Raw genomic sequence first — 27,318 nt, 5'->3', positions numbered from 1 at the left:
CTCAGTCACCGTTCTATGCTGTGAAGAGCCACCATGGCCAAGGCAACTCTTCGAAGAGAAGGCATTTAATTGGGGGCTTGCTTATAGTTTCAGACGTTATTTTATCATCATCATGGCAGAGAGAATGGCAGCATGCAGACAGACATGGTGCTGCAGAAGTAGCTGAGTCCTAAATCTTCATTCATAAACAGAGATAGACTGGGCCTGATGTGGGCTTTTGAAACCTCAGTTCCTAGTCTCAGTGGCGGCCACATTTCCTAAGTGACGAAGTATTCAAATCTGTGACGCTAAGGGAGGCATTCTCATTCAAACCACTACACCCCTCACACACATGCACACATGTAAACATACAAACTGAACACAATTTCATTCCAGGGGAACTGCTTGCTTAGCTTGTCCAAGCCGCTGAGACCCATCTGAGCACTGCAAAAATGTAAAAGTGCAGACCAGGGCACGATGACAGTAATTCAATGACAGCTGCTCTAGGGGGTGATCACCCCAGATGCCGTTCTGCTGGTTCCTGCCCATGGCATCATGGAGGCTTTACGCTCATCTGTAGGACGTTGTATTACAGTTCCTGTTTTGTGATCAATAGCACTGTGGTGGGGGGAAAAAAAAAGAACACCGTGGTGGTCAGAACAGGCCCATGTGGTGGCCTCGTGAAGCCCGTGGTGGGCTCAGTCACTGTGCTAGGAGGCATTTGGAAAATGCTAAACCCTCACTGAGGAGCGTTGTGTAATTGTGTGCTGGGTAAAGTTTGGCTTCTGCAGCAGATCCCAGGTTTGCTCCTTGAGTCTCTGAAACTCTTTAGCATGGAGGCCACTAGCAGCATCGGTCTCTGGGGATCAACTGCTTAGAACAGCACTCCCCCCACTAATCACTTAGTTTAAGTACTTTCAGGGTGTCCCCAGTGGTTCTTAGGAAGAAATGGAAGTTGTCTGGGTTCACCCAGCTCTTTGCCCACTGGGAAAGCCCAGAGCGGAGATTCCGGTTGTCAGGAAGATGGAGAGCGAGCAAAGGATATAGCACGCAGTGGGGACGAGAGGGAGACTGGATGGACTTGCTTGCATGGTGATGTTGTCCTTACCTCTTCCTGTAGAACTCCATGAAGGTGATGTTCAAATGCCTTTGGAAAAGCTGTGGCAAGGTGCTGAACACAGCTGCCGGCATCCAGAAGCACATCCGGGCTGTCCACCTCGGGTAAGGCAGCGCGCCCTCTGTCCACCTCGGGTAAGGCAAGACAGCGCGCCCTCTGCCACCTTGGGTAAGGCAGCGCGCCCTCTGTCCACCTCGGGTAAGGCAAGGCAGCGCGCCCTCTGTCCACCTCGGGTAAGGTAAGGCAGCGCGCCCTCTGCCATCTCGGGTAAGGCAAGGCAGCACGCCCTCTGTCCACCTCGGGTAAGGCAAGGCAGCGTGCCCTCTGTCCACCTCGGGTAAGGCAAGGCAGCGCGCCCTCTGTCCACCTCGGGTAAGGCAAGGCAGCGCGCCCTCTGTCCACCTCGGGTAAGGCAAGGCAGCGCGCCCTCTGTCCACCTCGGGTAAGGCAAGGCAGCGCGCCCTCTGTCCACCTCGGGTAAGGCAAGGCAGCGCGCCCTCTGTCCACCTCGGGTAAGGCAAGGCAGCGCGCCCTCTGCCATCTCGGGTAAGGCAAGGCAGCGCGCCCTCTGTCCACCTCGGGTAAGGCAAGGCAGCGTGCCCTCTGCCATCTCGGGTAAGGCAGCGCGCCCTCTGCCACCTCGGGTAAGGCAAGGCAGCGCGCCCTCTGCCACCTCGGGTAAGGCAAGGCAGCGCGCCCTCTGTCCACCTCGGGTAAGGCAAGGCAGCGCGCCCTCTGTCCACCTCGGGTAAGGTAAGGCAGCGCGCCCTCTGCCATCTCGGGTAAGGCAAGGCAGCACGCCCTCTGTCCACCTCGGGTAAGGCAAGGCAGCGTGCCCTCTGTCCACCTCGGGTAAGGCAAGGCAGCGCGCCCTCTGCCACCTTGGGTAAGGCAGCGCGCCCTCTGCCACCTCGGGTAAGGCAAGGCAGCGCGCCCTCTGTCCACCTCGGGTAAGGCAAGGCAGCGCGCCCTCTGTCCACCTCGGGTAAGGCAAGGCAGCGCGCCCTCTGTCCACCTCGGGTAAGGCAAGGCAGCGCGCCCTCTGTCCACCTCGGGTAAGGCAAGGCAGCGCGCCCTCTGTCCACCTCGGGTAAGGCAAGGCAGCGCGCCCTCTGCCATCTCGGGTAAGGCAAGGCAGCGCGCCCTCTGTCCACCTCGGGTAAGGCAAGGCAGCGTGCCCTCTGCCATCTCGGGTAAGGCAGCGCGCCCTCTGCCACCTCGGGTAAGGCAAGGCAGCGCGCCCTCTGCCACCTCGGGTAAGGCAAGGCAGCGCGCCCTCTGTCCACCTCGGGTAAGGCAAGGCAGCGCGCCCTCTGTCCACCTCGGGTAAGGTAAGGCAGCGCGCCCTCTGCCATCTCGGGTAAGGCAAGGCAGCACGCCCTCTGTCCACCTCGGGTAAGGCAAGGCAGCGCGCCCTCTGTCCACCTCGGGTAAGGCAAGGCAGCTCGCCTCTGCCATCTCGGGTAAGGCAAGGCAGCGCGCCCTCTGTCCACCTCGGGTAAGGCAAGGCAGCGAGCCCTCTGCCATCTCGGGTAAGGCAAGGCAGCGCGCGTCTGCCATCTCGGGTAAGGTAGCATGCTGCCCCTCTCCCCTTTGGAGCTGGTGGAAGTCTCTCAGTACAGCCCCACACATGTGTACCTGGCCTCTGGCTCTTCCTGGTTCCTCCAGTAGGGGTGATCCTGCTGATAGTCAGCCACCAAGTCACCAGGCCGCAGAGCCTCCCTAAACTAGTGTGAGTCACCTTAGTATAATCCTTACTCTGAGCCCTGGGTCCATTTAAAATGAAATGTCGGCTGTGAGGGTCAGAGTTAAACTCTGTGCAAGAGACACTATGTATAAACCACACCACGAGGGCATCACCCTGCGAGCTGTGAATGTACTTCAAAGACACCTCATGTGTCTGTAACATGAAATGTGTATTTACTTTTGCAATAATTGATATCATGACTTAGAACCTCTCAGAATGAGCACCACCACCCCACCCGACCCCCGAGACAAGAAGAAACCGTCCTCACACCTTCGATGACAGAGTCTAATGTGATGGTCTGGCTCAGCCTGTTTCTAAGATGACTGTTTTCTTCCGAGGCTTTAACAACCTTCCTATAGACAGACGAGTTGTGATTAGGACCATACAGCTGGACTTACAGCCAGGGGCAGTAGGGGGCTAACTGTCCCTGCCTTAGTCCCCACTCTGTCTTGTCCATGTAGCTGGGGTTTAGAAGAGATCCTGTGTGACCATAGTTATCACCAATGTGCATAAAGCAAGCATCACTGCCTTAGTAGCTCTGCGTGCTCGACACAGAAGGGTCCTTTTTGACAAAATGGCTATGGATGATTCGGCCCTGGGGCCACCTTAGCCAGAAAGAAGCACGCTACTCTGAAAACTGGTATAGGCGAGCCACAAGAAAGTGTGCAGGCAGCCAGAAGAGAGTGTCAGATCCAGAATGTATGGTCTCAGCCACCAGGCCACACCTGCCTCTGTTGTCTCTCAGTCATACTGTGCTTGGTAGGAGCCTGCTCAGTGCCACACATGCTGATTACGTGTGCAGTGGTACAGAGAGCGGCAAAAGACACAGCCCTGGAGAATCAGTCATGAGAAGACAAAGAGGCTTTCAGAGCTACAGAAGCAGGCTGCAGAGATGGCTCAGTGGTGAGGGCTTTCAGCACCAGCACTGATACCCAGGCAATCAAGGTCCTCTCTTGTGTTCCATGTCTCATTATTAAGATCATTTAAAAACAGACTCCCATGGAAACTTGGGGACAATTTCATTAGAATTTAAAAGGACCCCAGGACAGGCAAGCTATAAACCTCAGCAGCTGCCTAGAGAAAGAATAGAGATAAGAGGGATTAAAAAACAAACAGAAACCATGTTGAGTCAGCATGGAGGACAGCCACAGGGCCTTAGGCAGTGCCTAGTGGGGACTGGGCTCTCGAGGAGGAGGGGAGGCCCGAGTGTGGGCAAAAGCATGCTTATCTCTGCAGCTAAAGGAAGAGGCAGAAAAAAGAGTAAAAGCCGGACTCAGAAAAGTGGGCAGAGCCACCTGAGCTCTCAGTGGGCTGTGAGAATTCTGGGAAGGAGAACTGGAGTGCTTGCTAAAAGGTTGGATGTGGTGGGGCAGGCTTTTAATTCCAGCACTCAGGGAGCAGAGGGAACTCTGATTGTTGAGGTGAATTCCAGGACAGACAGAGCTAAAGACAGACACCCTGTTGTAAATAAAATTAGCCATTCTGTCCACCCATAGAAAAAACAAACAATCCAGGTTGGTATTTTATTTGCAAGCTGGAAGCCTAGGTTGGGCAGGTTTGGAGCTATTCTAACTTATTTCCCAGCCATAATTCCCTTGTTCCTTGCTGTTTCTCCTGGCTGGGTGCTCATGGCCTGTCTCCTCTCATGGCTGCCTCCTCCACCTCCTTCCTCTCCCCCCCCCCCCTCTCTCTCTCTTTCACTCGATCCTCAAGTCCCACTTTTCTAACCTTTTATTGACCAGTTAAATTGGGGAGCAAGGTACACGTAGCATCACTTGATGCACATGTACTGGAGAGAAAAGCGTGATAGCAGGTGGTAGAAGCAAGCAGGAAGAGGTTAAGGCTGTAAGCACTCACAGCAAGGCTAGACTTCCTAAAAGTTACATAACCTCTCCAAACAGCACCACCTGCTGGGGAGCAAGTGTTCAGGTACAGGATCCTGTGAGGGACATTTCTCAGCAAAAGCACCATCCGCACCACCTGCGGGTTCTGCTTTCTTCCTAAGCCTCAGCATGCAGGTAGATGCTTACCTGTCACTTCTTCTAAACATCCTATGTAAAAACCAGTACTACTCCCAACCGTGGACCCCTCTCCTAAGGGCTCGCAGATATTGCTTAATCTTTTCTTACTAAGACTTAACAAAGCCTCATATATTAAATAGCCGTTTACTAGGGATATCTTGTCTGCCTCTAGACTATAAAAGTTCCATCAAGCTGGGTGGTAGTGTCACACTCAGGAGGCAGAGGCAAATGGATTTCTGAGTTTGAGGCCAGCCTGGTGTACAGAGCAAGTTCCAAGACAGCCAGGGCTACACAGAGAAACCCTGTCTCAAAAAAAAAAAAAAATCAAATAACAAAAACAAAAATAAACCCATAAAAACAAAAGCTATCATCAAAACATAGTCTTTGTTTTGTTCCTGTTAGGAAGTAGAATGTTTTATATGTAATGTATTCTCCATAAATCATTCTCAGATTAGTAAATGAATGACCAGGTAGGTAGGTAGATGGGTAGGTGGAAGATAGACTGCTTTAAGAAGTCTTACTCTAGTTTTTGTTGCTGTGGTGTAATACTGGATGCCATGGGAGTTAAAGGCATGCATGGTAGTTTATTTGGCTCATGGTTCTGGATACTGGGTCATGCTGCACTATGACCATAGTCAAGGGTGAGGGTGTCCTTACTACATCTGGTTTTCCTTTCAGAACCACTTGGGCCAGTGTACCAGCCCATCTTCTTGTCATCGTGCCCTGCCCCCATCTTCATACCATGGTGCTTGCCTCACTTCCCCAGTCCTCTTGACCTCTCCTAATTCTGATTGCTTTTCAAAGACTCTCTTCCCAAACACCATTAACGCAAGGATTTGGAAAGTAAGTTACTAACAGACAGTGCTGGTGGGGGGCACATTTAAACCAGAGCAGAAGCTGATGAGAACCTTCTTCAGTAGGATGGTTGAGTGTCACCGCGTAGTGTAGGGTTGCCAGGCCGACAGAGAGGAGATCATTCCGAGAGGAGAGAATGGTCTGCACAGGTCGCAAGCACGAGGACAGGCTGCTGAGCTTCGCTCTGCTCTCTCCTGCCTAGGCGAGTTGGGGAGTCTGACTGCAGTGATGGGGAAGAAGACTTCTACTACACGGAGATCAAGCTCAACACGGATGCCACGGCTGAAGGCCTCAACACTGTGGCCCCGGTTTCACCCTCCCAGTCTCTGGCTTCAGCCCCTGCGTTTCCCATCCCAGACTCCAGCCGAACAGAAACTCCTTGTGCCAAAACAGACACTAAGCTGGTGACGCCACTGAGCCGCTCAGCCCCCACCACCCTCTACCTCGTGCACACTGACCATGCTTACCAGGTGCGTGCTAAGGACCTTGTGCAAAAGCAGTAGCTAAGTTAACACACACACACAAACCACAGCAACACACGTGGCAGCAACTCCGTTGGTTTTTCTATTTTCCCTCTTAGCCAGGATCTCAAGCCATAAGTGGTGGCTTGTGATCCCAGCACTCAAGAGGCTGAGGCAAAAGGATCATGAATTTGAGGCCAGGGATGGGCTATAGAGTTTTTTCGACAGGGTTTCTCTGTATAGCCCTGGCTGTCCTGGAACTCACTTTGTAGACCAGGCTGGCCTTGAACTCAGTAATCCGCCTGTCTCTGCCTCCCAAGTGCTGGGACTAAAGGCATGTGCTACCACCGCCTGGGCTATAGAGTTTTAAGGGCAGCCTGGGCTACATAGTTATGACCAAGTCTCTGAAGCCAAACCAACAACAAAAAGGGTCTGGTAGTCCAGGGCTGTATGTACTCTTGGTCAGTCTAGAGGCCGGGTACAAAACCACTGTAACTAGCTGAAAGATTTGTAATTAAAAACAAAACCAAAAACCTAAGCCTGGAGAAAAAAAATACTTTGCAGACTTGAGTCCTGGCATCTCAGCTATGTTTATTTGTTCAATTTTAAGGTTTTAAATTTTTTCTTGCATTTTTATTTTGTGTGTATCTACTTGTGTATGCACGCATACACCCGACACATTGCACTTGTAAAGGTAGAGAACAAAACCCTCTCTGGTCCTAAGGATTGAACTGGGATCTTCAGGCCTGGCCCCTTTCCCTGCTAAGCTATCTCATTGGCCAAGTCTTTAAGCATGTTCAAAATACATGCTGTGCAGTGACCATCATTGTATCCATTTTCTTAGGAACAACCTTAGATGTGAGATGTCTAATGACCAAAACAATTGCACTCCTAAAATATTTACATCTTAGATGTGCCCATTTCCAAATTTATTGTTTAAGTTATTTCCTAATATGGTAGTCATATTTATGTCCAAAAGCAGGTATATGTGATTTTCAGACACTGACATCCAATCTCCCATATTTCTCCTATACCTCAGGTAGACTGCTTATATGAAAAGCTTCTTTCTGGCTACTCTCTGACCCTGTTCAGTCTCTACCTGTTAGCATATGTTACCAGAGTAGCCCTGTGTGTTCCTACAGCCCAGCTTAGAAATGAGAACTCAGATGCTGTGGACAGTCGCTCTTTCAAACAGCTTTCTCTGCTCCCTGCCTCTCAGGCCACACCCCCGGTGACGATTCCTGGATCCGCTAAGTTCACCCCCAATGGCAGCAGCTTCAGCATTTCCTGGCAGTCTCCCCCAGTCACTTTCACTGGCGTTCCGGTAAGTACGCAGAGCATAGCAAGGTGAGCCAAGGCAAATGTACACTTAGAGAACAAACTTTGAAACAGCCATGAAAAAGATGGGAGTCCATGCCCAAAAGCGCTACTACATTTTGATTCTTCTCTTTCTTGAGGTTGTATCTCAAGGCTAGCCTTGAACTCTATATAGTCTAGGATGACCTTTGAACTGCTGACCCTCCACTGCCCAAATGCTGACAGTACAGGTGTTTACCATCATACTCACATTCCAAAGGCGTTTGCTTCTATCTTTTTTTTTTAAGATTTTTAAAAATTTTATGTGTATAAGTATTTTGCTTGCTTGTATTTCTGTGCGCCACATGCATAAACTGCCCATGGAAACCAGAGGAGGATATTAGATCGCCTGGAACTGGAGTTACGGATAGTTGTGAGCCGCCCGCCGTGTGGGTGCTGGAAGTCTGGAAGAGCAGGCCTTCCTGGCTCAGCTAGCTCTCCAGTCCCACATGTATATTTCCTAAGCGACTCACATTTACCTGCAAAGGCCGCTGGTGAGTTAGGTGGCTGCAGCTAGGGAAGATGTTCTGACTGATAGAAGAAGCTGTCAGCTGTTGGTGTTGGAAATGTAGTTTGTGTTGGTGTTGGAAATGTAGTTTGTGTTGGTGTTATAGTTATGTGCCCAAAAGATGATTGAATTCGTAGCTTGATTCACTCTTCTTACAGAAAAGCTGGTGTTTATCATTATAAAATGCTCATAAACTTTGTTAGTTTGATATAATGTCTTAAAGATATGCTACTTGAAAATCCAAAAATTAAATAAATTGAAATCACAGTTTTTTTCAAAGCCCAAGCAACCCATCTTTGATGGATAATTTGAAAGTAAATGAATGCTAAAATATGCAGCAGTGGTTTATGTAGGAAATAAAAATTAACTCAATATATTAAGTGATTCTGATAAATCACCTTGAATTAATGTGGTTCCTAACAGTTCATTTTAAAACTTACTGGGCCTTACATAGCTTCTCACAGAGTACCAAGAGACCTCCCTGCACAACAGCCATGCTCACAGGGTGTGACTCCTGAGAAGGGTCAGAACTAGGCTCCCAAGAGCAGATGGTAGCTTGTCCCTGGCCAGTTCCGGAGGTTCCCAGCGAGTCTAGAAGCCTCCCTCGGAGGTTCTGAGTAACTGGATAAACTCTGTCTGCTCTGCCCATGCGTGTCTACCAAACTCCATAAAAGGAGTCAGTGAGCAGCCCCCTGCTGACAGGGCTAGGCGAGGAAGGCTTTCCAGAACATACTCTGGGGTTGTGGTTTTTAAGCACTGTCATAAATAAGGAATAACTTTAAAAGCCACTGAACAGTGGTGGCCCCTGTTAATGCTCAAATGGTGACCTTCTACATTTTTTTGTTAGTTTTACTTGTGGCACAAACATTGCTCTGCCCATGTGGCCACCAGATAACTGTGAAGCATTTCCTCTGGGAGACGTTTTCCTTGGTGGACAAAAGCCTAGAGTGATTTGCCATTTGACACTACCTGTCTGTGACGGTTAGTGTTGTCAATTTGACAAAAATCTAAAATTACCTGGGAGACAGGCCTCTGGACATGCCTCTGGGAAATTATCTAATTATCTTGTGTTAATAGAAATGGAACGATGGAGCCACCATGGTTGGCATTAACTCTAGACAATACAGATGGAGAACAGGAACTGGAGAAAAGAGGAGCCTGCGTTCATCATTCCTGTGTCCTGAATGTGGACACATCGTGTCCCGTGCTCCAGGTTCCTGCTGCACTGGCTTCCCGGCGTGGATTGTACCCTTGAACCAGAGTATGTTATCACAGCAGCAGAGGAAGAGGCTAAGATGCCTTCTGTGATGGCCTGGTGTATTCACTCTCCCCATGGCTGTCAGTGCCTGACAGTAGGAACTGAAGGAAGAGGGCTTATTAGGGCTACTGGCCCGCCATGGTGGGGAAGGCATGGCAGTAGGTGTATCCATGGCCTGGAGCAGAAAGGTGAATGGTGGTGCTCCAGTTGGTGCTCCACTTGGCTCCATCTTTTTTTTTTTTTTTTTCCAACCAGGCCCAGGCCACAGAATGGTGCCACCCATACTCAGCATAGATCTTTCCTTCCTCCTGGGAAAGCTATCCCAGAAACTCCCAGAGGTGTGTATGCTAAATCTTGTCAAGTTCACAATGAAGATTAGCCACCATCACACCTAAAGTGAAAGCTATAGTTCCAATTTCAGCTACAGGCTGAGAGTGCAGCAGTTTCTCAGCTCCTCACAGCATTCCAAACACATAGGCCACACGGCTGGCTCATCAGTGTGAGAAGAGCTTGTCCTGGCCACCACGCTCCACTTGGTGTTCACAACTGAATGCAAGGCCTCTGGCTAGGCACCTGCATATCTCTCTCCTTCCCCCTCCTCCTCCCCCTCTCCCTCTCCCTCTCTCCCCCTCCCTCTCTCCCTCTTCCTCTCTCTCTCTCCCTCTCTCTCTCCCTCTCCCTCTCTCCCTCTCCCTCTCCCTCTCCCTTTACCTCTCTCCCTCTCTCCCTCTCTCCCTCTCCCTCTCCCACTTAAACTCACTCTACAGCCCAGGCATACCCTGAGTGTGCTATCCTGTCTCCAGATCCACCGTGCCTGGCTTATGCTGTGCTGGGGTTTGGGAGAAGGGGGAGTTGTTGTTGTTTGTTGTATTTTGTTTTGAGAGGCCTGGGTTTTGAGACAGGGTTTTTTTTTTTTTTTTAAGATTTATTTATTATTATATGTAAGCACACTGTAGCTGTCTCTAGACACCAGAAGAGGGTGACAGATCTTATTAAAGATGGTTGTGAGCCACCATGTGGTTGCTGGGACCTTCAGAAGAGCAATCAGTGCTCTTAACCACTGAGCCATCTCTCCAGCCCCGAGACAGGGTTTCTCTGTGTAGCCCTGGCTGTCCTGGAACTCTGTAGACCAGGCTGGCATCGAACTCACAGATCTGCCTGCCTCTGCCTCCCACGTGCTGGGATTAAAGGCGTGTGCCACCACCCAGCTCTACTCTGCTCTTTTTAATTAGACCATTCTAGAGACATGGTTCTGGTTTGTACCGGCTGTCTCTTTTCCCAGTTCCTAAAAGTGTCTTTAGCATGCCAGCCAGGATTCCTTGTGTTGTTTGTTTTCCAACAATGAAATTTTAGAACTCTTCCATGGACTTTATAGCTGTTGATAGCCTCAGTCTCGATGCAACCCCCCCCCCTTTTTCATTTCTGCTTTAGTTTCCAGGGGCATCCTAGCAGGGAGATTGCACAGAAGATAGATGTAGTATCTGGGTCAACTGGAAAGTCTACCTTCTGTGGCTGTTTCTCATTTATTCTTTTCATTTTGTTTTGTGATGGGTGGTACTTTTATGGGTATGTGTGTGTAGACCGGAAGTTGACACAGATTGCCTTCCTCAGCTGCTGCCCCGTATTGTGGCAGGGTCTCTGAACCCAGAGCACACGTTAGGTAAACCGACTGGCTGGCTAGTGAGGGCCCTGGGATTGGCCGGGCTCCCACGGCGACTCCAGAGTTACAGATGCACTGCGTGTAGCTTGTCCATTCTGCATGGTACTGTGTTCCACACTCAGGGCCTCATCAGTACGCAGCGGGAGCTATAACAACTGAGCCTTCCCCCAGCCTCTGCCTCCCATGTCTAATTTATTCTTAGAGTCTCTGGTTTGTAATCTGCTTCGGCCAAGACTCGAGATAAACACTTCAGCAGTCAAGCTTGCTGCTCCTATTTTAAGGTTGTGGGTATATTTTTAAATGCTTAGTTTGACTCTAGAAAGACTGGAATGTAGCTCTAAAATTATTCCTTATACTCCTGAACGCCTGGCAGTGCTTTCAAAGAACACAAGGTTGGGTGCCTCCCGTCCTGTGCCCTTGCTGGTGGGCTCACTTTCCTAACTGCATCGAGGCTTCAGGATCGGCTTGAAAATCTCTTCTGTCTTTGTATTCCCAAACGAATGCCCTGAGGTTGCTCTCCTAGGTCCACCCCTGAGATCTAGTGCTGAAGAGAAGCCTTGGGGGACTTCCTATGGGAAGCCCCTTCTGAGCTGTCCCGGGTCTCCTGACTTTTGCTTTATTCACTTCTGTGCGAGATTTCTTGAGTACTTGCTTTAGTGAACCCCAGCATCAAAGCCCTTCCCAACGTGTAGCCGTGCAGACTTGCGTCTGTAGACACCACTGCCCTGCCGCGCACACGTGCTTCTCTAGCCTGAGGCCTAGGAGTGAGCAGGAGAGTTACTACAGCAGCATAGACTGAGCGGTGTGAGTGGCAGTAGTGTATTTCCTGGAAGCTACAAGCCCAGAATCGAGGTGTCGGCTGTTTTACATGTGGTGAGGGCTCTCTCCTGGTTTGTAGTTGTCCGCCTTTAGAGCTGTGCCTTCACCTGGCTTTTTCTGGTGTGTACGGTCAATAGTAAGAGATGGAAGTGGGGGCTGAGAGAGGTAAGCATGCATACCGGCCCTCTACAGTCTCTGGTTGAAGTGTGTGCACTCAAGTGCACTGTCTGGTATCTCTTCTTATAACACTAATCCTATTGTTGCAGGGCCCTACTCTTATAACCTCATCTAACTTTAATTCCTTGAAGGGCTTATTTTTTAATATAGCCAGGCTCAGGATTTAAATTTTCCACATAACGTTTTAGGGGAAGCAGGGAGGCCAGGCCTGGTGGTATTTGCCTCTAGTCCCAGCACTTGAGAGGAAAAGACAGAAAGATCAAGAGTTCAAGACCCACCTCCACCACATAGGAAAAAAAAATAGGAGGTGGGGTCTAGCTGGAGGAAGTGGGTTGCTGTGGTTGTGTCTCAGAGTTCATGTCTGCTTCCAGCCTGAGCTGCTTTGCAAACTCAAAAGTTGATCAGGCTGTACCCCAGCTCCTACCATACCCTCTCCCACCATAGTAGAGAACATTTCCTTGAACTGTGAACCAGGATAAACATCTCCTGTGAGCCATGCTGTCATATACTCTGTCTTGACCACAAGAACAATAACTCTGAAGATGCTGGGGTTTTATTTTTTCATTGCCTAGAAGCAGGGTCTAAAATGCTACTGAAAGATTCCTTCAGTCAAAAATCGTTCCTAGTCCATATGACAGGAGATCACAAGGAACATTCTCTAGAACATATATAGAAGTGCATTGCAAATCCGAATCCTGTGCTATAGCACCCATCAACTCTGACCTCGAGGCACTCATACGACCTTTCTTAAGCAATTGCTTCCATTCCAAAACAGCCCTGTAGAGTTGTACTGCTCAGCACAGCAGCTGGCAGTCAGCTCGTGTTGCAGGATGCCCACTGTTCCTGCTGTCAGAGTGGGAAACGACAAAGTCAAATCTTCCTATGTAAAAACATGTGTTCCAGATACCTCATGTGACTCACTATCTGAACAGATTAGCCATGATGGAAAAACTACAAGTTAGAGTCCTTTAAACTCACTGGAAGTCATACGTACTGAGTAAGCATGGTGTGGGCACATAGCATAATAATTGTATTTATTTATAAATAATAGCATATGGTACTATCCGTAGTGATACAAAGTGTACTTTATATTTAGTAAAGTTGACTTCAAGGTAGACTTTTGGACACGTTTGAGATACAAGACAAAAACTAGAATGTAGAGAGCAGGCCAGTGAGATGGCTCCATGGGTAAACAGTTGATAAGACTGAGTTCTGTCCCTGAGCCCACACAGAGGTGGCACAAGACAGTGGGCTGTGGCTGGAGTAGACCTGGCCATATTGGTTTTCAGAGTATGACTGTGGAAGTGTTTGGAACTTGGAGCTGGAAAGGCCGTTGTTTGCTTAGAGATAATGGGCTTTTCTGTGGGAGTTTGGAAGATAATGACAATGAGAGAAATGTTGGCAGCACTCCCCCACTCTCTGGGCTCTGAGGTGAGTTAAAGAGCAGTTATCAGGTCAGCATAGCTGTCTCGTACCAGCTGCAATCCCAGAGTTCCTAACCTTGGCAGTTTAACCCTGACGTTCATTTTACTCTGCAGTTGAGAACAAAACCTTTCTGCTTTGGGAAACACGCAAGGGAAGGGGGAGGATCTGTCCGTCAACCTGCCTGTCCTTGTTTCCCAGGTGTCTCCTCCACATCATCCCACAGCAGGCTCAGGAGAGCAGAGACAGCACGCCCACACAGCCCTGTCCTCCCCGCCCAGAGGGACAGTCACCCTAAGGTATGACCGCTTGATGCTACTTCACCTCAAAGGGATTTATTTCCTAAGAAATGGAGAACTAGCAAAAGGGAAGGAAATATGACCCACTGTAAAATGTCTTCCCAGGCCATGAGCGCGCTTCCCTCCCTTCCCGTGGTTTCCTAACCAGTAACTAGTTAAGGGCACTTGTAGTGTGTAGGCTGGAGAGCTGTACTCACTGTCCTCGATTAACTTCTCTATGATAGGAACAGTTAGTTAGTTTTAGTCTACATCTAGGAGAGTCTCCTAGGAAGCCTCAGCCAGAATTCTGAACACTGGAAAGACACTGAAAATTTGGAAGAGCACTGTTGTTCTCTGATGTTATGTGTTTTGTGTATATTTGTTGTTGTTTGTGTGTTTGCTTGTTTTGTAGTAGGCAGGGTACTAGGGGGTGGAGACAGAAGATGCATATGGTGCATATGTGGGGTTTGTCTTGGTGGGGTGTCTCACTCACCCACTGCAGTCAAGCTGGTCCAAGAGCTTGCAGGGATCTCTGTCAGCATCTCTCACCTTGCTCTATAAACACTGGGATTACAGGCAATTGCATGCACGCGCTATCACATCAAGCTCCATATAGGTTCCAAATGTCCTCCTCGTGCTTGGTGAGCAGGGCTGCCCCAGGTCCCCCTCCACAGTCCCCACCTCTTGTGTCTACCCCTTACGCTTACACCATGGCCAAGGAAACATTTCCATGAATGGGATTTAGAAACAGTGTAATCACAGTGGCCAGAGAAGTCCCCAGCCCTACGGGAAGTCCTACTCCATGCTGGGCTTTTTGTCTTCTGTTCCCCCTTATTCTTTGCAACTCTCCCCAGAAGGCCGCCCCGTTCCTGTCCCTAAGGCTGTCTGTGTGCCGTCTTTCTTACAGGAAGCCCAGAGGAGAAGGCAAAAAGTGCCGCAAGGTTTATGGGATGGAAAACAGGGACATGTGGTGCACCGCCTGCCGCTGGAAGAAGGCCTGCCAGCGGTTCATTGACTGAGCCATTCCTGCCTCTCCTTCCAAAGGAAGCTACTCAAGGCCCAGGGAAGGCCCTGCCTGGAATCCCAGGAATATAATTCCTTGGTGGAATTAAAGCAAAACAAAAACAAAAACAAAAACAAAAACACAGCAAAAAATCAGCACTGCACTGCTCTGAGAACCAGGCGAGAGCGCCAAGGAGGACCTTCCTTCGAAGGAAAAGCCCGCTTCCTTAGCTCTCAGTCTGGTCTTAAAGCTGGTCTTCTGTAGCAGCTTAGCCAACCAGGCCCATTTCACCTAGAGAGAAGGCACATTTTGATAAGCTTTCTGAACTCTGGCATTTTCGAGGGTTTTTGACACTGAAAACAATATGCCCATAAGCTACACAATATACCCATAAGCTACACAGTCTGAGGTAGCATTTGTATAAAGGATAGTACCTACCTTGTGAATAGGCATCTCTCTGTTTTTCCGTGCGACTCCTTGGATCAGTCTGATCATGATGTATTTCAAAAAAGAGTTTTTCTATGTCTGTTTTGTTTTCAAGAAGGACCCCAAGTGGAACCATTGTAAAGATGTTAGCTTGGAGGCCCTGAGTAACTTACATAAGGCCAAAAGTGATTGACAGTGAGTGCGAGTCACCTCAGCCATCACCTGAGGTCAGGACACCAAGAGGCACTGCAGAAAGCATCTGAAAATCGTCCTTGGATCCCATGTGAGTGGTGGCACCACTAAGTCTCTGCCTGCCATGGCTCAGACGAGAGCTGGCGCTAGTAGCAATCTGGTAAACCTTGATGCTGCTTTCAGGGATATCACACACACTGCAGCCTGGATAGTGTGTCCTGCTTGGTTCTGCCAAGACCATAGCCAGGACTCTGGGTTAGCATTCTGCTCTCCAACCCCGCCCAGGTAGAAAACTCCAGACTGGCCTGCAGGTTTGCTTCCAGCAGAGCATAGCTGTGGGAAAGATCCACTAGGGCATCAAGCCAACTTCCATTGTGAGTGCACTTTTCTAGATGGCGAGGGGATGGCTAGGGGATGAGTTAGTGGACTCGGTGACGTATATGGATAATGGAACGCTAAACTTTGTTGTCTTATAGGAATATTGAAACTATGAATTAAGAATTTGCTCAGAAACTAACTTACAGGATGCCCAAAGGCAGATGCATCTTGGTATAGGACTCTCTCCATTGAGTAGGGCCAAGGCTTAGGCTGGGTTCCAGCCATTGGAACCTGATGTACTTGGCTGTTGGAAGGGTGGAGCTTGGAGCAGCTATCAAGCCTTGTAAGGACTTATTCTGTCTGCCCTGCTTAAGAGAGGAGTGTCCTGTACCTATGCATGGTAAGAGCACCTTATAGGAGCCACTAGGTAGGGATGGGGAACATGGTGTCAGCAATATGAATGTTAAATGAACTTGCACAGAGGAAAACTTAATATATGTTTAAAGATTGTACATAGTGCTTTTTTACAGAGTAGAGAAGGCATGTAGGCGTCTGAGACACCTCTTTGTATATAAGGGGTGTATATGGAGGCTCTACAGCGGAACACCCTTAACTGGTGCGTTCATGTATTTTGGCAATTTTATTTTTTAAATTCATGTGGCTTTTTTACCACGGAAATCAAGGAAAACGGGAAAGAGATGCTGATCTTTTCCTTTGGATACTTAAAAGGAAAACAAAACACTTACTTCAAGAGAAAAGAGAAAGCTTTCTCTGATTTCCCTGTAGGTTGATAACCAACATCAGCTATACCACCTGTTCCAGATGCTTTTACCTGCAACCAGGAAACAACTTTTTGCTTTTAAAGTCCAGAGCTAGATTTCTTTCCCCTGGGCATGTCCTCTCCTTATCTCCTGTAGCCTCACTCCCTGAAATGGTGTTCTAGCTGCTCCAAGAGGCCCTGAGCAACGTGGAGATTGAGACATCAACTGTTTGGTCAAGTTCACCATGTGCTTAAATAACAGATGGATCCTAGGCTAGAGGGTTTTCTCCTCAGCAAAGCTCCCTTAATTTTTAAAATCTCAGATGAAGACTTTAATCAAAACATTAAAGTGATGTGAAATTCAATCCACCTTCTCTTGAAGAACTTGGAGGTGAAGGAATGCTGTCGTCTGTGTGAGAGAGAGCAGTCCTTAGGTGCTGAGCTGTCGCCCCCAGAAACACAGCCTAAGGGCAGGTCTGAGCCCGCTTAGCTGCATATTGTCAGCACAATCGTGACACCAAATGCACCTGACCTGAGTCCCTCGTTTTCTCAGAAACCTCCATCGTGCCAGCTCGTGTGCATCCCCAGCCCACCTAGGGCCCTCATCTCCAGGCCAGCCTTAGGCACTGAACATTTCCTTATCTGGCTTCCAAGGTGCAGGCAAATCCTGAGTGCAGCTCTGGACACATGCCCATTCCCTGTGTGGAAGGGTGTAATGCCAGGGACCGGAAGCTCTGAATTGCAACATACAGTTAACTGATTATATGAGTTACTTTTTGTGTGAGTTACATTTCTTAAGTAGTTATTTTGTTATTTGGGGACCCAAACAAAGTGCCAAATGAAGCCTGACTTTTCATTTCATGCCATGTCCATGAAACTAAGTTCTTTTTGTGTCTTCATTTTGTGGAGAAACAGAAAGCATGAGAGTTGGTGAGCTGGCTGCTAGCCTGAGGCTCTGTGCACCCCAGGGCTTCCAGCCCTGTCTGTCAAAGGAGCAGTGATGTAATGAATTCTTGTCCATGGAAATGTCTAGTTCTTCTTCTTCCATGATGAAAAAGGTTTCTCATTTCTCCCGGAAAAAGCATGTCACAGTGACTAGCAGGACATTCTCCAGCCAGCTAGGAAGCAATGTGTGCAACAGGCAATAGTTTCCAGCCTTAGCCTTCCTGGAATATGGACACTTATTTTGTGAAAATCTGTGAGATAACGTGGAGAAACCCCCAGGTAGCATATGTGTCAAGGGGGCAGTGCGGGAGACCTGCACACCCCTATCTTCTGCTCATGTTCTTGGGCTGCTCAGCTAGGACTCCTCCATGTCTGCTGTAGATGTCTGACACAAGACAGGAGCTGCTTCGGCCAGGAACTATCCATCAGGCTCACCTGCCACCTTATGTCTGGGAAGTTAGGTTCTCTGGATTAGCAAAAGCTAGCGCCAGGAAGAAGACAGTGGGTTTCCAAACCAGAGTGGACCTCTCGTGCACGTTGATAGTACCATGTCCAGGAGGCTCCCTTATGAACCTCCCATGACCAAGCTATAAAGGACGATCATCTCTAGAGAAAAGCATTACTGTTGAGCTCTCCAAAAATTCCTTCAGACTTCATGTATGTTGGAAAAATTATTTGAAGCCAAATTGTTCCCCATTGCAATTGAAGATGACAAGATTTGGAGTCTGCCATCTCTGGTATCCAAGAACAAGTACGTCACACTTTGCCAGAAGCCCTGGGCTTAAAGTGAGTAGTGAGCCCCTATAAAAGAGTCTGTTTCATCTCTCACTTCAGCTGCCCTGCAAGACAAAGGTGGCATTCACCGGAGAAGGTTCTGAGAAAAGAGGTGAGAACTGTACATACAAGAATCTGTTGAGCATAGCAGCAGAATACTGTAAATACTACTCATTTCCTCAGGGAGACAAGGATGCTGTGGGAAGAGATCTGGAGAACCCCGAGACCAGGAGGATTTTTATCTCCTCAAGTCTTTTCTTGTCAGAACAAGTTTTTCTTTATGTAACTCTCCGTGTCATTTCAAAACAAATCCGTGTTCAGCTGGACAGGCAGACGACTTCCATGAGGTGTGGCAGAGGGACTGTCTGTTCGTAGCTGCCCTAAAGCTGATTGAGGTTTGAGCCACAGGTGAAGAGCCTGCTGGGCATCCATAGACATGGTGAGGCTTCCTCTGAATGTAATTGGGAACAAAAAGCCTTGCTGTTCCTTGTTGTAGTTCCTCAGTCTGGATGCTGTTTATTATACACAGCATCCTCTAAGGGAGGGAAAGCTGGCCACGACGTGTGGTTTGCTTTAGTGGCATGTTCAGGAGCACACTGCCATGGACTCTGGTGGACAAGGTGCTGTCTTTGCTCTTGTCCGTAGGATTTCCACCACCCACATCAGCTGTGGCATTGACCTGTGTGAATATGTGCGGATGAGTGGAGCCAGCATGGCCCGTCAGTATGACAGCGTTGGGAGCGTGGGTCATTTTGAAGGGCATGTTAGGCATATGAGTCAACTGACAATTCTATTTCTGTAAGAAAGAAACCTACCAGCAGCACACAGGTGCCACCAATCCTCCCACGTGGAGGGATTTCTCCATGTTACGATTTCATCCTGTATTTTCTGCATTGTAAGTAGCCACAGGGGAAGTTAGTAAATAAGATGAGGTTAGCACTTTTAGGTACCAGTTGTCCTGAGTAACTGTACTCCAACAGAGCAAGGACATATGAAATGTACTCAAGACTTGCTTCTGGTGACAGACTTGGAAAAGGCCCATTTCCAATGACACACATGCTTTAAAGAGTGTACCTATCACAGGACCAGGAATCAAAACGGGAATTTTATCTCCTGTCCTGTTTTGTAAGTAGCTTTTTTTTCCTAAGACAATCTCATGTTTTATAACTTGTTGTGTGTGTCTGAGAATCATAATGGTAATGTGTTATGGTAAATGTAATCTTAAATACAATAATAATTACAACTTAAATTTCCAAATGAAAGAAATACACTGCTTAGGCTTCTGCAAGAGACATGACACTTTTATAATAAGCATTAGTACTTCTCAAGTTTAACAGAACTGGAAATATTTTACAAGATACCGCGTTTTGTAATCACAGAGAACATGAACACTTTGTGGGAAATGACCTTGGTTTTATACATTGTAGCTTATTTTTTAAAATGCAGTATTTTAACCGGCAGGAAGTGTAGATATGGCACACAGTTCCTGTCCCTCAATCCAAGGGCTATGCCTCTTTTAAGCAAGTGTTTTGATGCGTATCTTTTCAATTAACCCTCTGAGCAAGGGTAGAAATGGAGACCAGATAGCAAGGTCATTTGCAAGAGAATCAATGAAGCAGCAACTATTCCCTCATGACCAGTGTGTATTCAAAGCATCTTTGTGGGGGCAGGGGGCATGTCACATGAAGATTCACCTTCTATATTTTAAACCCAAGAAAAGATGCTAGCACATAGGCTTCTAGGCCAAGGAAGAAATATCCCTTTAGTGTGGTATGAGTTTTCTTATGAGTTTTCACCTATCAGAACTACATGCCTGCATTTTATAAGCAAGCGTCATTTGGTGGCACTGTCTAAAACTGTAGTATATATGCCCAAAGAACCTTTAAACGGTCAGCAGTGTTTGTGATTTTGTTGTTCTTACCACCGCCAACTGAGAAACTTCCTCATCAGGACCGTTTGACTTTTGTTTGTTTTTCACTATGGAAAACTCACAGGCACAGAAGGTTGTGAGCAGAAAAATGACAGAATTCCCATGGGACGTAAGAAATGGGAGCCACATACACAGTGTGAGCACTGCCAAGGCTATTTTAAGCTGTCCCACATCAACAAGCCCACTCGCTGTTAAGAAAACATCTTCCCAAGAGTTTATTGACTCAAAAAGCTAGGCCAGTTAGCCACGTATGCGACAGTTTCAGAGTAGAAGCTGAGGTGGGGCAGCTGTGTACCTGCCAGGTAACTGTACCAGTTACTGAGAGGCCATTCTAGCTTTTCTAGCCGTATCTTCCATGTACGGCTGACAGTCTGTTAGACGGGAACTATAAAGGCATTGTATGAGGGAACAGGGGGTTGTGCAGCCTTGCACCCAGTGCCTGAGTGGGCTGGCTTGCAGCTAGCTCGCCATTGCCATCCCCTAGGATAGTACCACTGATGGATGGCATTCGGGTGCCCAGCAGGTTTTCACTGCCACATGGTTTTGAACTATGTGCGACTTACTCCACCTGTGCGTGGAGGCTTCCTTCCAGAGACTGTGTGCGCATTTAGACACTTTAGAACAGCTGGAAAAGGACTGCAGATGTTCAGGGCGTGTCAGGACCAACAACGGTGTTGGACTAGACAACTGACATCTACCGAACAGGAAGGACCCTCACTCAGCTTTTGACAATCAGGCCAGGTTGCCAGATCCAAACTGGAGACATGGCACCACCCGACAATTCAGTGTTGACCACTAACATACGTTCTCAGCCAATCCTGCAGACCAAGAAAAGCTGTGTGGGGGCAGAGGCATCCTGTGGCCACAGTATCAGCTATGGCAAACTTCCACACTTGTGAGCTAACAGGCCCAGATTCCTCCATGAGCATCTTAGACTCATGTGCTGCCACGATCTGAACAGCAGACATTTCAAAAGAGGGAAGACACTATTCCTCCCTAGAGGATATCCTCATGGAAGACAAAAATAGAAATGTCATCTCTTCAGCTTAGCATTGCTCCTGATCAGAATGCACTAAGTTGTCACCCGGCTCTTGCAAGAGCTGCCTCCTGCCATACCCAGGCCACACCCCAAAGTACTGAATAGCTGTAACCCTGATACTGTGTCTGCTACCGTGACCACTGTGATGAAGGGCAGAGGGAGGGAGGAAGGAAGGGAAAGAGGGAGGCAGGAAGGAAGGAAGGAAGGGAGGAAGGAAGGAAGGAAGGGAGGAAGGGGGACAAAGTAATCGGGAGCCTTTGATTTGGCAGCCGGGTACCCTGGTGCTTTACAGTAGCACATGGCCCCTCCCATGCCAGCGCCCTCTGCCTACGCTTTGTGCTCCCTAGCTTCCTAGGCCATCTCTCTCCTTGTCCCACTATAAATGTATATATAATTTCACCTCTGATCTGGTAAGGCCCCTGCTTCAGAACTAGCAGGCACTTAGGTGTTTTCAGGAGTCCATTCACCTTAAAGGAAGTTTTTCCACACAGGCAACCTCAGTCTCTTTCTCGCAGGGTGAAATAAAACTGAGAATAACTTTGTCACATGAGTGGAGGGCTACACACATTAGACTTTCATTGTTCTGAGAAAGTACATTATTTTAAACTCTTGTCTTCTATTGAAGTCTATTGAAGTTCTGATGTCACAGGGAGAGTTCTGTATGGTAAAGTATGTGTCATTCAGACATTACTTCCTTTGATCTTCATATGAATCTAGTATAGAAAACAAGTCCTAAGGCCACTAATAGCTATGCCAAGACACTGGCTCAAACCTATGAGTCAGCACCGTCATTACCTGCAGAGAGAGACCTGGCCCAGCTGGCCTCCGCTGTGACTCAGCCGTGGATTCCCTGGGCCCACCATGTTCTCAGCCCAGAAGTAAAGAGCACCCTCATTCATGTCACTAAGTGCAAGTTTAATCATCCCCAAGTTCCGTCCAGTGAAATGGTAAAGTGTAGGAGGAGTTTGTTAGCTAAAGCAATATTCTGATAAAAATGTTGACTCCTTAGGAAAAAATAGCTTGCTTCTGGCCTCTGGCCTTTCAGACTCTAACTTTAAGCTGATGCTGGATGGTGGTTAACAACCAGCTCAGAATTACCATGTGTAGAGACGACTCAAAACGACCTGCAAGCATGCTGCAGTGCCTAGGTCAGTTAAGTTGTATGTGTCTGAATGCAGTTTCTGCTGGCAAGCTTTGACATTGCTCCCACTGTGGATGATGATAAGGCTGTCCAGTATATGAATACACTCCATCCAAGGCTTCCAGGGTGTCAGGTGAGCATCCTGAGTTCAGAGGAAAGCTCTCACAAGAAATCCTGTCATAAGACCAGAAGGAACCCCCAGACAGCTAGACTGGCCAGTTCCCTAGCTGATGAGCAGGGAGGCAGTTAGTTTGCCCCTTTCTCCTCTGACAAAAGGCAGTGGGCTGTATGGTTTGGCTGCCTGTGCTTGGCTGGCAGTGCACAGAAAGGGCCTAGTGTTAGCAAGGGAAAAAACAAAGCGCATACCAGATACTGAAGGATTGGGTTAGAGTCAAATAGTAGTTGGTTCTTTTTAAAAATGTTCCTTTTCAGTGGGGATTGCTGCACTGTGACCCTCCGAGGAGAACACCCTTTGATGTGACAAGGCCACCTGAGCGATCCCTAAGACTGATTAACTACTTCACTTTCTATTACAATCAGTCTTCCCAAAATGTTCATTCAGAAAATAGCCAAAGCAGAGCATGGCAGCCCCTAGAAAGGACAAGAAAGGGATTACTAAAGAACGGAATCGAGCCGGACGTGATGACGCACGCCTTTAATCCCAACACTTGGGAAGCAGAGGCCAGCCTGGTCTACAAAGTGAGTTCCAGGACAGCCAGGGCTACACAGAGAAACCCTGTCTCAAAAAACCAAAAAAAAAAAAGAAAAAAAAGAACAGAACTGTTGGGGAAACACAGCTGTCTCCTGTTTTGTCTCTATCTGTGACTGGAAACAGAAACCAACACTCTGGAGAAGACATAACTTTAAGTGAGGGTCTGAAAGAAGACTCCACATCTAGTGCCATCTGAGCAGATAGTTGGGTAGACACTTTCTCTCCCTTCTTGATCCTCATCTCCTAACCCAGAAGCCAAATGTGTTTGTTGCCAGATCCAGAGACAGCCATTATTGTTACTTGGTTACTGAATGCTTGCTCTGAAGTCAACACCCCAGTACATGGATGCTTCCCTCTAGACACTCATTCTGCTCAGTGAGTGGCTACCCTCCCTGCAAGAGAAAGCCGTTCTCTGTCTGAGCAGATGTAGTCTCTGGGCTATGAGGACAGGGTCTGCATTGGCACCACCCTGCCACACTCAGCCCACGGCAAAGCAGCAGCTACTCCCGTCCATGTGCCTTAAGACACTCAGTGTGGTCACCTAGCCAGAGCTAGAGTCAGCAAGACAGGATGCTGTGTTAGGGTGGAAGAGAATCCAAGAGGGCTCAGACTAAATCCTTCCAGGCTCAAGGATTCAAGGGGATGGGATTGGCCTTCTCCACGTGGCGATGGAGTTTAGTTGCTCCTGTTATATATCTCTGGAAAGCAAACACTGCTTCCATTTGCTTACCTGTCAAACATTCATTCCTTGGCCCAGGACAGGCTCATCCCTCATTTCAGGCACAGACAGCAAGACAGAGTGGACAGAGGGCTCCCTGAGGGCTTGTGATTGTTTGTGGGTTTGAGCTGCCCCTCAGGGATCTGTCCCTGCATGGGGGAAGGATGCCTAATGTGGCAGATTGCACTCAGAGAGAGGGATAACTTTTAGGCCCTTACTCTATATCCTTACTGGAAGTATGTGGCTGTGACATGGCATAACAGCAGGAGCTGATCACAGGGAGAAAGCTTCAGGTGAAACCTAGATGTTTGAGAAAACACGTCACACTCCTAAAGCATGCTATTTCCATGGCTTCCAAAACTAAAAGCACCTGTGGCTCAGCTAGCGCATGAACATGCCAGTAGTCACGGTTTCCTATCGTGCACCCTGAAATCCCTATTTTTGTAATTTATGATTAGACTGTGGTCAGTCACTTAAATAAACACTCTTATGAATTAACTAGTATACCCTAGTATAGTTTCCAAAATATATCATACTGTATAGCCCTATGTGCATGAAGATCTCAGGGGGAGGAAGTACACGCTAGGTCCCAAAGGGTCCAGACTATCATCAAAAGCGCATGCCAAGTGGCCTGAGGCCACTGCTCATACACGAGGGGGCGGGGGAGGGGATATGGGCTGCAGCCCCTCAGCTGCCCTTAGTGGTGGGAATCAGCATGGTCGCTGTTAAAGGAAAGCCATCTTTTGAATTTTTCAACACCAAATCTTAAAGTATCAAAAAAAGTTACCGAATGTTAAAAGTGGGGTCGTTAGTGGAAATGTTGTCTGTAGGAAGTTTTTCTCATAGTGTTTGATAAAAACAACAAAAGCCAAACTGAAGCCCAAGAAGTGTCCTCTGGGGGACACTGGCATTAGGGTGGTCGATGACTGAAGGATACAGCAGTGCTGTCCTGTACACAGAGCTCTTTTGAGGTACAATCTTTCCATCGTTTCAGGGGTAAGTACTTCCTTACAAAGTCTTTAATAATGAATGAATGTATAAATTTATAAACTATGCATTTTCAGAGAGAAACATGTATTTTGTATCAAATCCGAGTACTTTTTTTTTTCATAGAGATTTATCACAACTACAGATTATTCAAAATAAATGAGAATGCCAATCCTCATAAGGGTGTGGGGTGCCTTTGTTTTTCACTCTGATGGTTTCAAGACCATGCATCCAGACTTTGATCTGAAAAGCTAGCCAGTACAGTAGGCGAAGGATGATTCGCCTTCTCCTGGAGGGGACCACTCGCACACCACCCAGTTCTTAGGGATGGATAATTTAGTAACACTGGGTTAGCGGATAGAAGGGCCAGGGTGTGGCTTACAGATAGAGCCCTGGCCTCACGTGTGTGAAGGCCTGGGTTCAGTCTCCAGTACCCAAGTAGTAACAATAAGCAGGCAGGCAACGCTGTTACCATAGTAACATTACATTACCATTGTTACCATTGCATCGGCTAAAGATGACCCAGCTTAGGTAGTTGTGGCTAATTGTCGATCCAACTGTGGGTGAGGAAGAGTTTAGGTTATAGTTTTCAAAGAACAAAATATAAAGTTATTGTCTGACAAGGCAAATAATTGTTTTTTTTTTTTTCAAAATTACTTGGAGGTGATCTCTTATAGAAAATGTAGACTATACCCAGATTTCTCCAGCCTTGTGCTGATAGGCCTTTTCACGGAGCCTTTCCCACTGGTAATTGTTCTTTCCTCCTTGGTCAGTACTCACCTCATCACTCCAGCAGCCTCCCCGCTATCTGACAAGGAGGAAGTGAACCCCATTTCTTTGCTGTTCCGGTTCTCTTTCTGTATCTGTCGAGGAGGTTTCTAGGCTGTCTATAAAATATGGGGAAACACATTTCTAACCCTGGTACTTATGGTCATACAAGATATGTTTGCTCCCTAAGTAGGAGCTAGAGGGGAGGGCAATGTGTCTTTTTACATGATTTTTAGCCAAATCCAGCTGTTCTGATACTATGTTTCTGAATCCTTTTCTGACTGTAAATACTGCCTGCAGAGGTCCCGGTTGACAGCCTTTTCTGAGACTGGTCCTCAGCCATGCTCCTTGCCAGCTGTTGGCACATTGTACATAGATGCGTCGAGTGTTTCAATGATGTTGGTTTTCTAAATGCTATTCTCTAACACATTTTTTGAAAAAAAAAATGTCTTTGTTGTTCTGGACTTTGTGTGTTCGTTTTACAAAAACATTTCCTAAGATTTAACACCAGGAAAAAATATTTTAAAATACACTGGTGCTAATTGGAAAAGAAGAAAATTTTTAACTTCAAGATTTACAAAAGAAAATGATCACAGCAGTTAACTGCACTTTCCCACGGGGATGGCTGCTGTCCACTTACAATGGGCATCAAGAGGACCAGCAAAAGTTTACAGTAGTGATGACCCATTGATGTGTCATAGAGCAAGGAGTCCTTGTCCCCCAGAGAGGAGGATTTGCTGGGTAGTCCTCAAAGCATGTAGTAGAGAAGGGATATAGAGTTAACTCTTTAGAAATAGTCTTCTGGTCCTTGGACTTTCATGTTCTGTAATGCTTAGCTGTAACAATGAATATGGTGTTGCCAATCTAGTCTGACTTCATTGTCAACCTGTACTGACTCTGTGTATGGCTCTGTCCTTGGCTTGCACTGGCACAAACCAAGCCAGAACACAAGTCTTTCAGAAAGACCATTCTGATTTCTATGATGTTCACACACATGAATTTAGATGCACTTGTAACTGGTTAATTACCATGAAGTAAGTCTAACTTCCACTTAATAAAAGTTTTTTTGTGTATCTGCTTCTATCTGGGAGCCATTCATTTATGTAAAGCTTAACATTCATATCAAGGGTTGTTGTATTGGTGATTTGTTTAGTTTTCCAGAAGAATGTCTAAAACAGCCTGAGGGGGGGGGGGTTATTTGGCTCATAGTTCATACAAATGCACACTCCCTGTGCTCAGCCTGCTGTCCCACTGAACCACTGCCTGTGACCCTGTGCTAGGAAAACAATATCTAGTGTGCATTCTGGTTCTAAGCCAGCTGGTCTTCCTCTGCAGAGACCTGCTATCCACTAGAACTCACTATGTCCACCTTCAAAATCACAGATGCTCTTCCACTTCTGTTCAGCTGTTAGGTCTCCTGTTACACATAGACACACACCAAACCACACCAGGAAAGCTTGGTGCTACTTTGGTAGCCAACAAGTAGAGGTTTCTTTGTTCTGAGCCATAGCATAGTGCAGGCCCACTTTGATGCCAGCTCTCCTTTGTCATTCATGCTCAGGCCTCATGCTCCTGGCCTTTGACTTAGTGCCTGTGTTTTAGCCACAAGGATACATAAGAACATTGGTGTTGGTGAACAGTGCTCAAACTACCTATATGGCCTCCAGGGCCTCCCAGGGCTCCAGGATGCTCTCCAGGGCAGATGGCGGCTGCAGGAGGCTGGAAAGCCTTAATGTACAGGAAGCAGGAAAAACTAGGGAGGGTCTAAGCTACAAGTAAACACCTACAAAGTGGTATGAAATCATACATCCAGCCCTTTATAGCTAGGGGTTCTGCACAAGAATTCAACCAACCACAAGTTGGAAATTTCTGAAGTGGGGGAGTCATTTTGGTACTGAGCATACAAATTTTTCTTGTTATTTCTCCTTATAAACTGAATAACTATTC

General features: G+C 47.5%; 1 protein-coding gene and 1 long non-coding RNA gene across 3 annotated transcripts in view; one reads left to right on the top strand and one right to left on the bottom strand.

Moving 5' to 3' along the window:
* Zfp704 (zinc finger protein 704) overlaps positions 1-26,454 on the top strand; it is a 183,076-nt gene extending 156,622 nt beyond the window's left edge. For both annotated transcript variants that reach the window (NM_133218.2, XM_006530055.4), the window contains exons 5-9: positions 1,100-1,200; positions 5,922-6,189; positions 7,400-7,504; positions 13,582-13,679; positions 14,566-26,454. In NM_133218.2, the coding sequence (NP_573481.1) occupies positions 1,100-1,200; positions 5,922-6,189; positions 7,400-7,504; positions 13,582-13,679; positions 14,566-14,677 (684 nt within the window). In that variant the 3' untranslated portion in view covers positions 14,678-26,454. The remainder of the gene's footprint in view (positions 1-1,099; positions 1,201-5,921; positions 6,190-7,399; positions 7,505-13,581; positions 13,680-14,565) is intronic.
* The window catches only part of C030034L19Rik (RIKEN cDNA C030034L19 gene), a 34,214-nt gene continuing 23,126 nt past the window's right edge, over positions 16,231-27,318 (bottom strand). The window contains exon 4 of the long non-coding RNA NR_160691.1: positions 16,231-18,755. This is a non-coding gene — a long non-coding RNA (RIKEN cDNA C030034L19 gene). The remainder of the gene's footprint in view (positions 18,756-27,318) is intronic.

Source organism: Mus musculus, chromosome 3 (assembly GCF_000001635.26).
Source record: "Mus musculus strain C57BL/6J chromosome 3, GRCm38.p6 C57BL/6J".
In the NCBI taxonomy this organism is placed as follows: Eukaryota; Metazoa; Chordata; class Mammalia; order Rodentia; family Muridae; genus Mus; species Mus musculus.
This window is presented reverse-complemented; position numbering and strand designations above follow the sequence as displayed.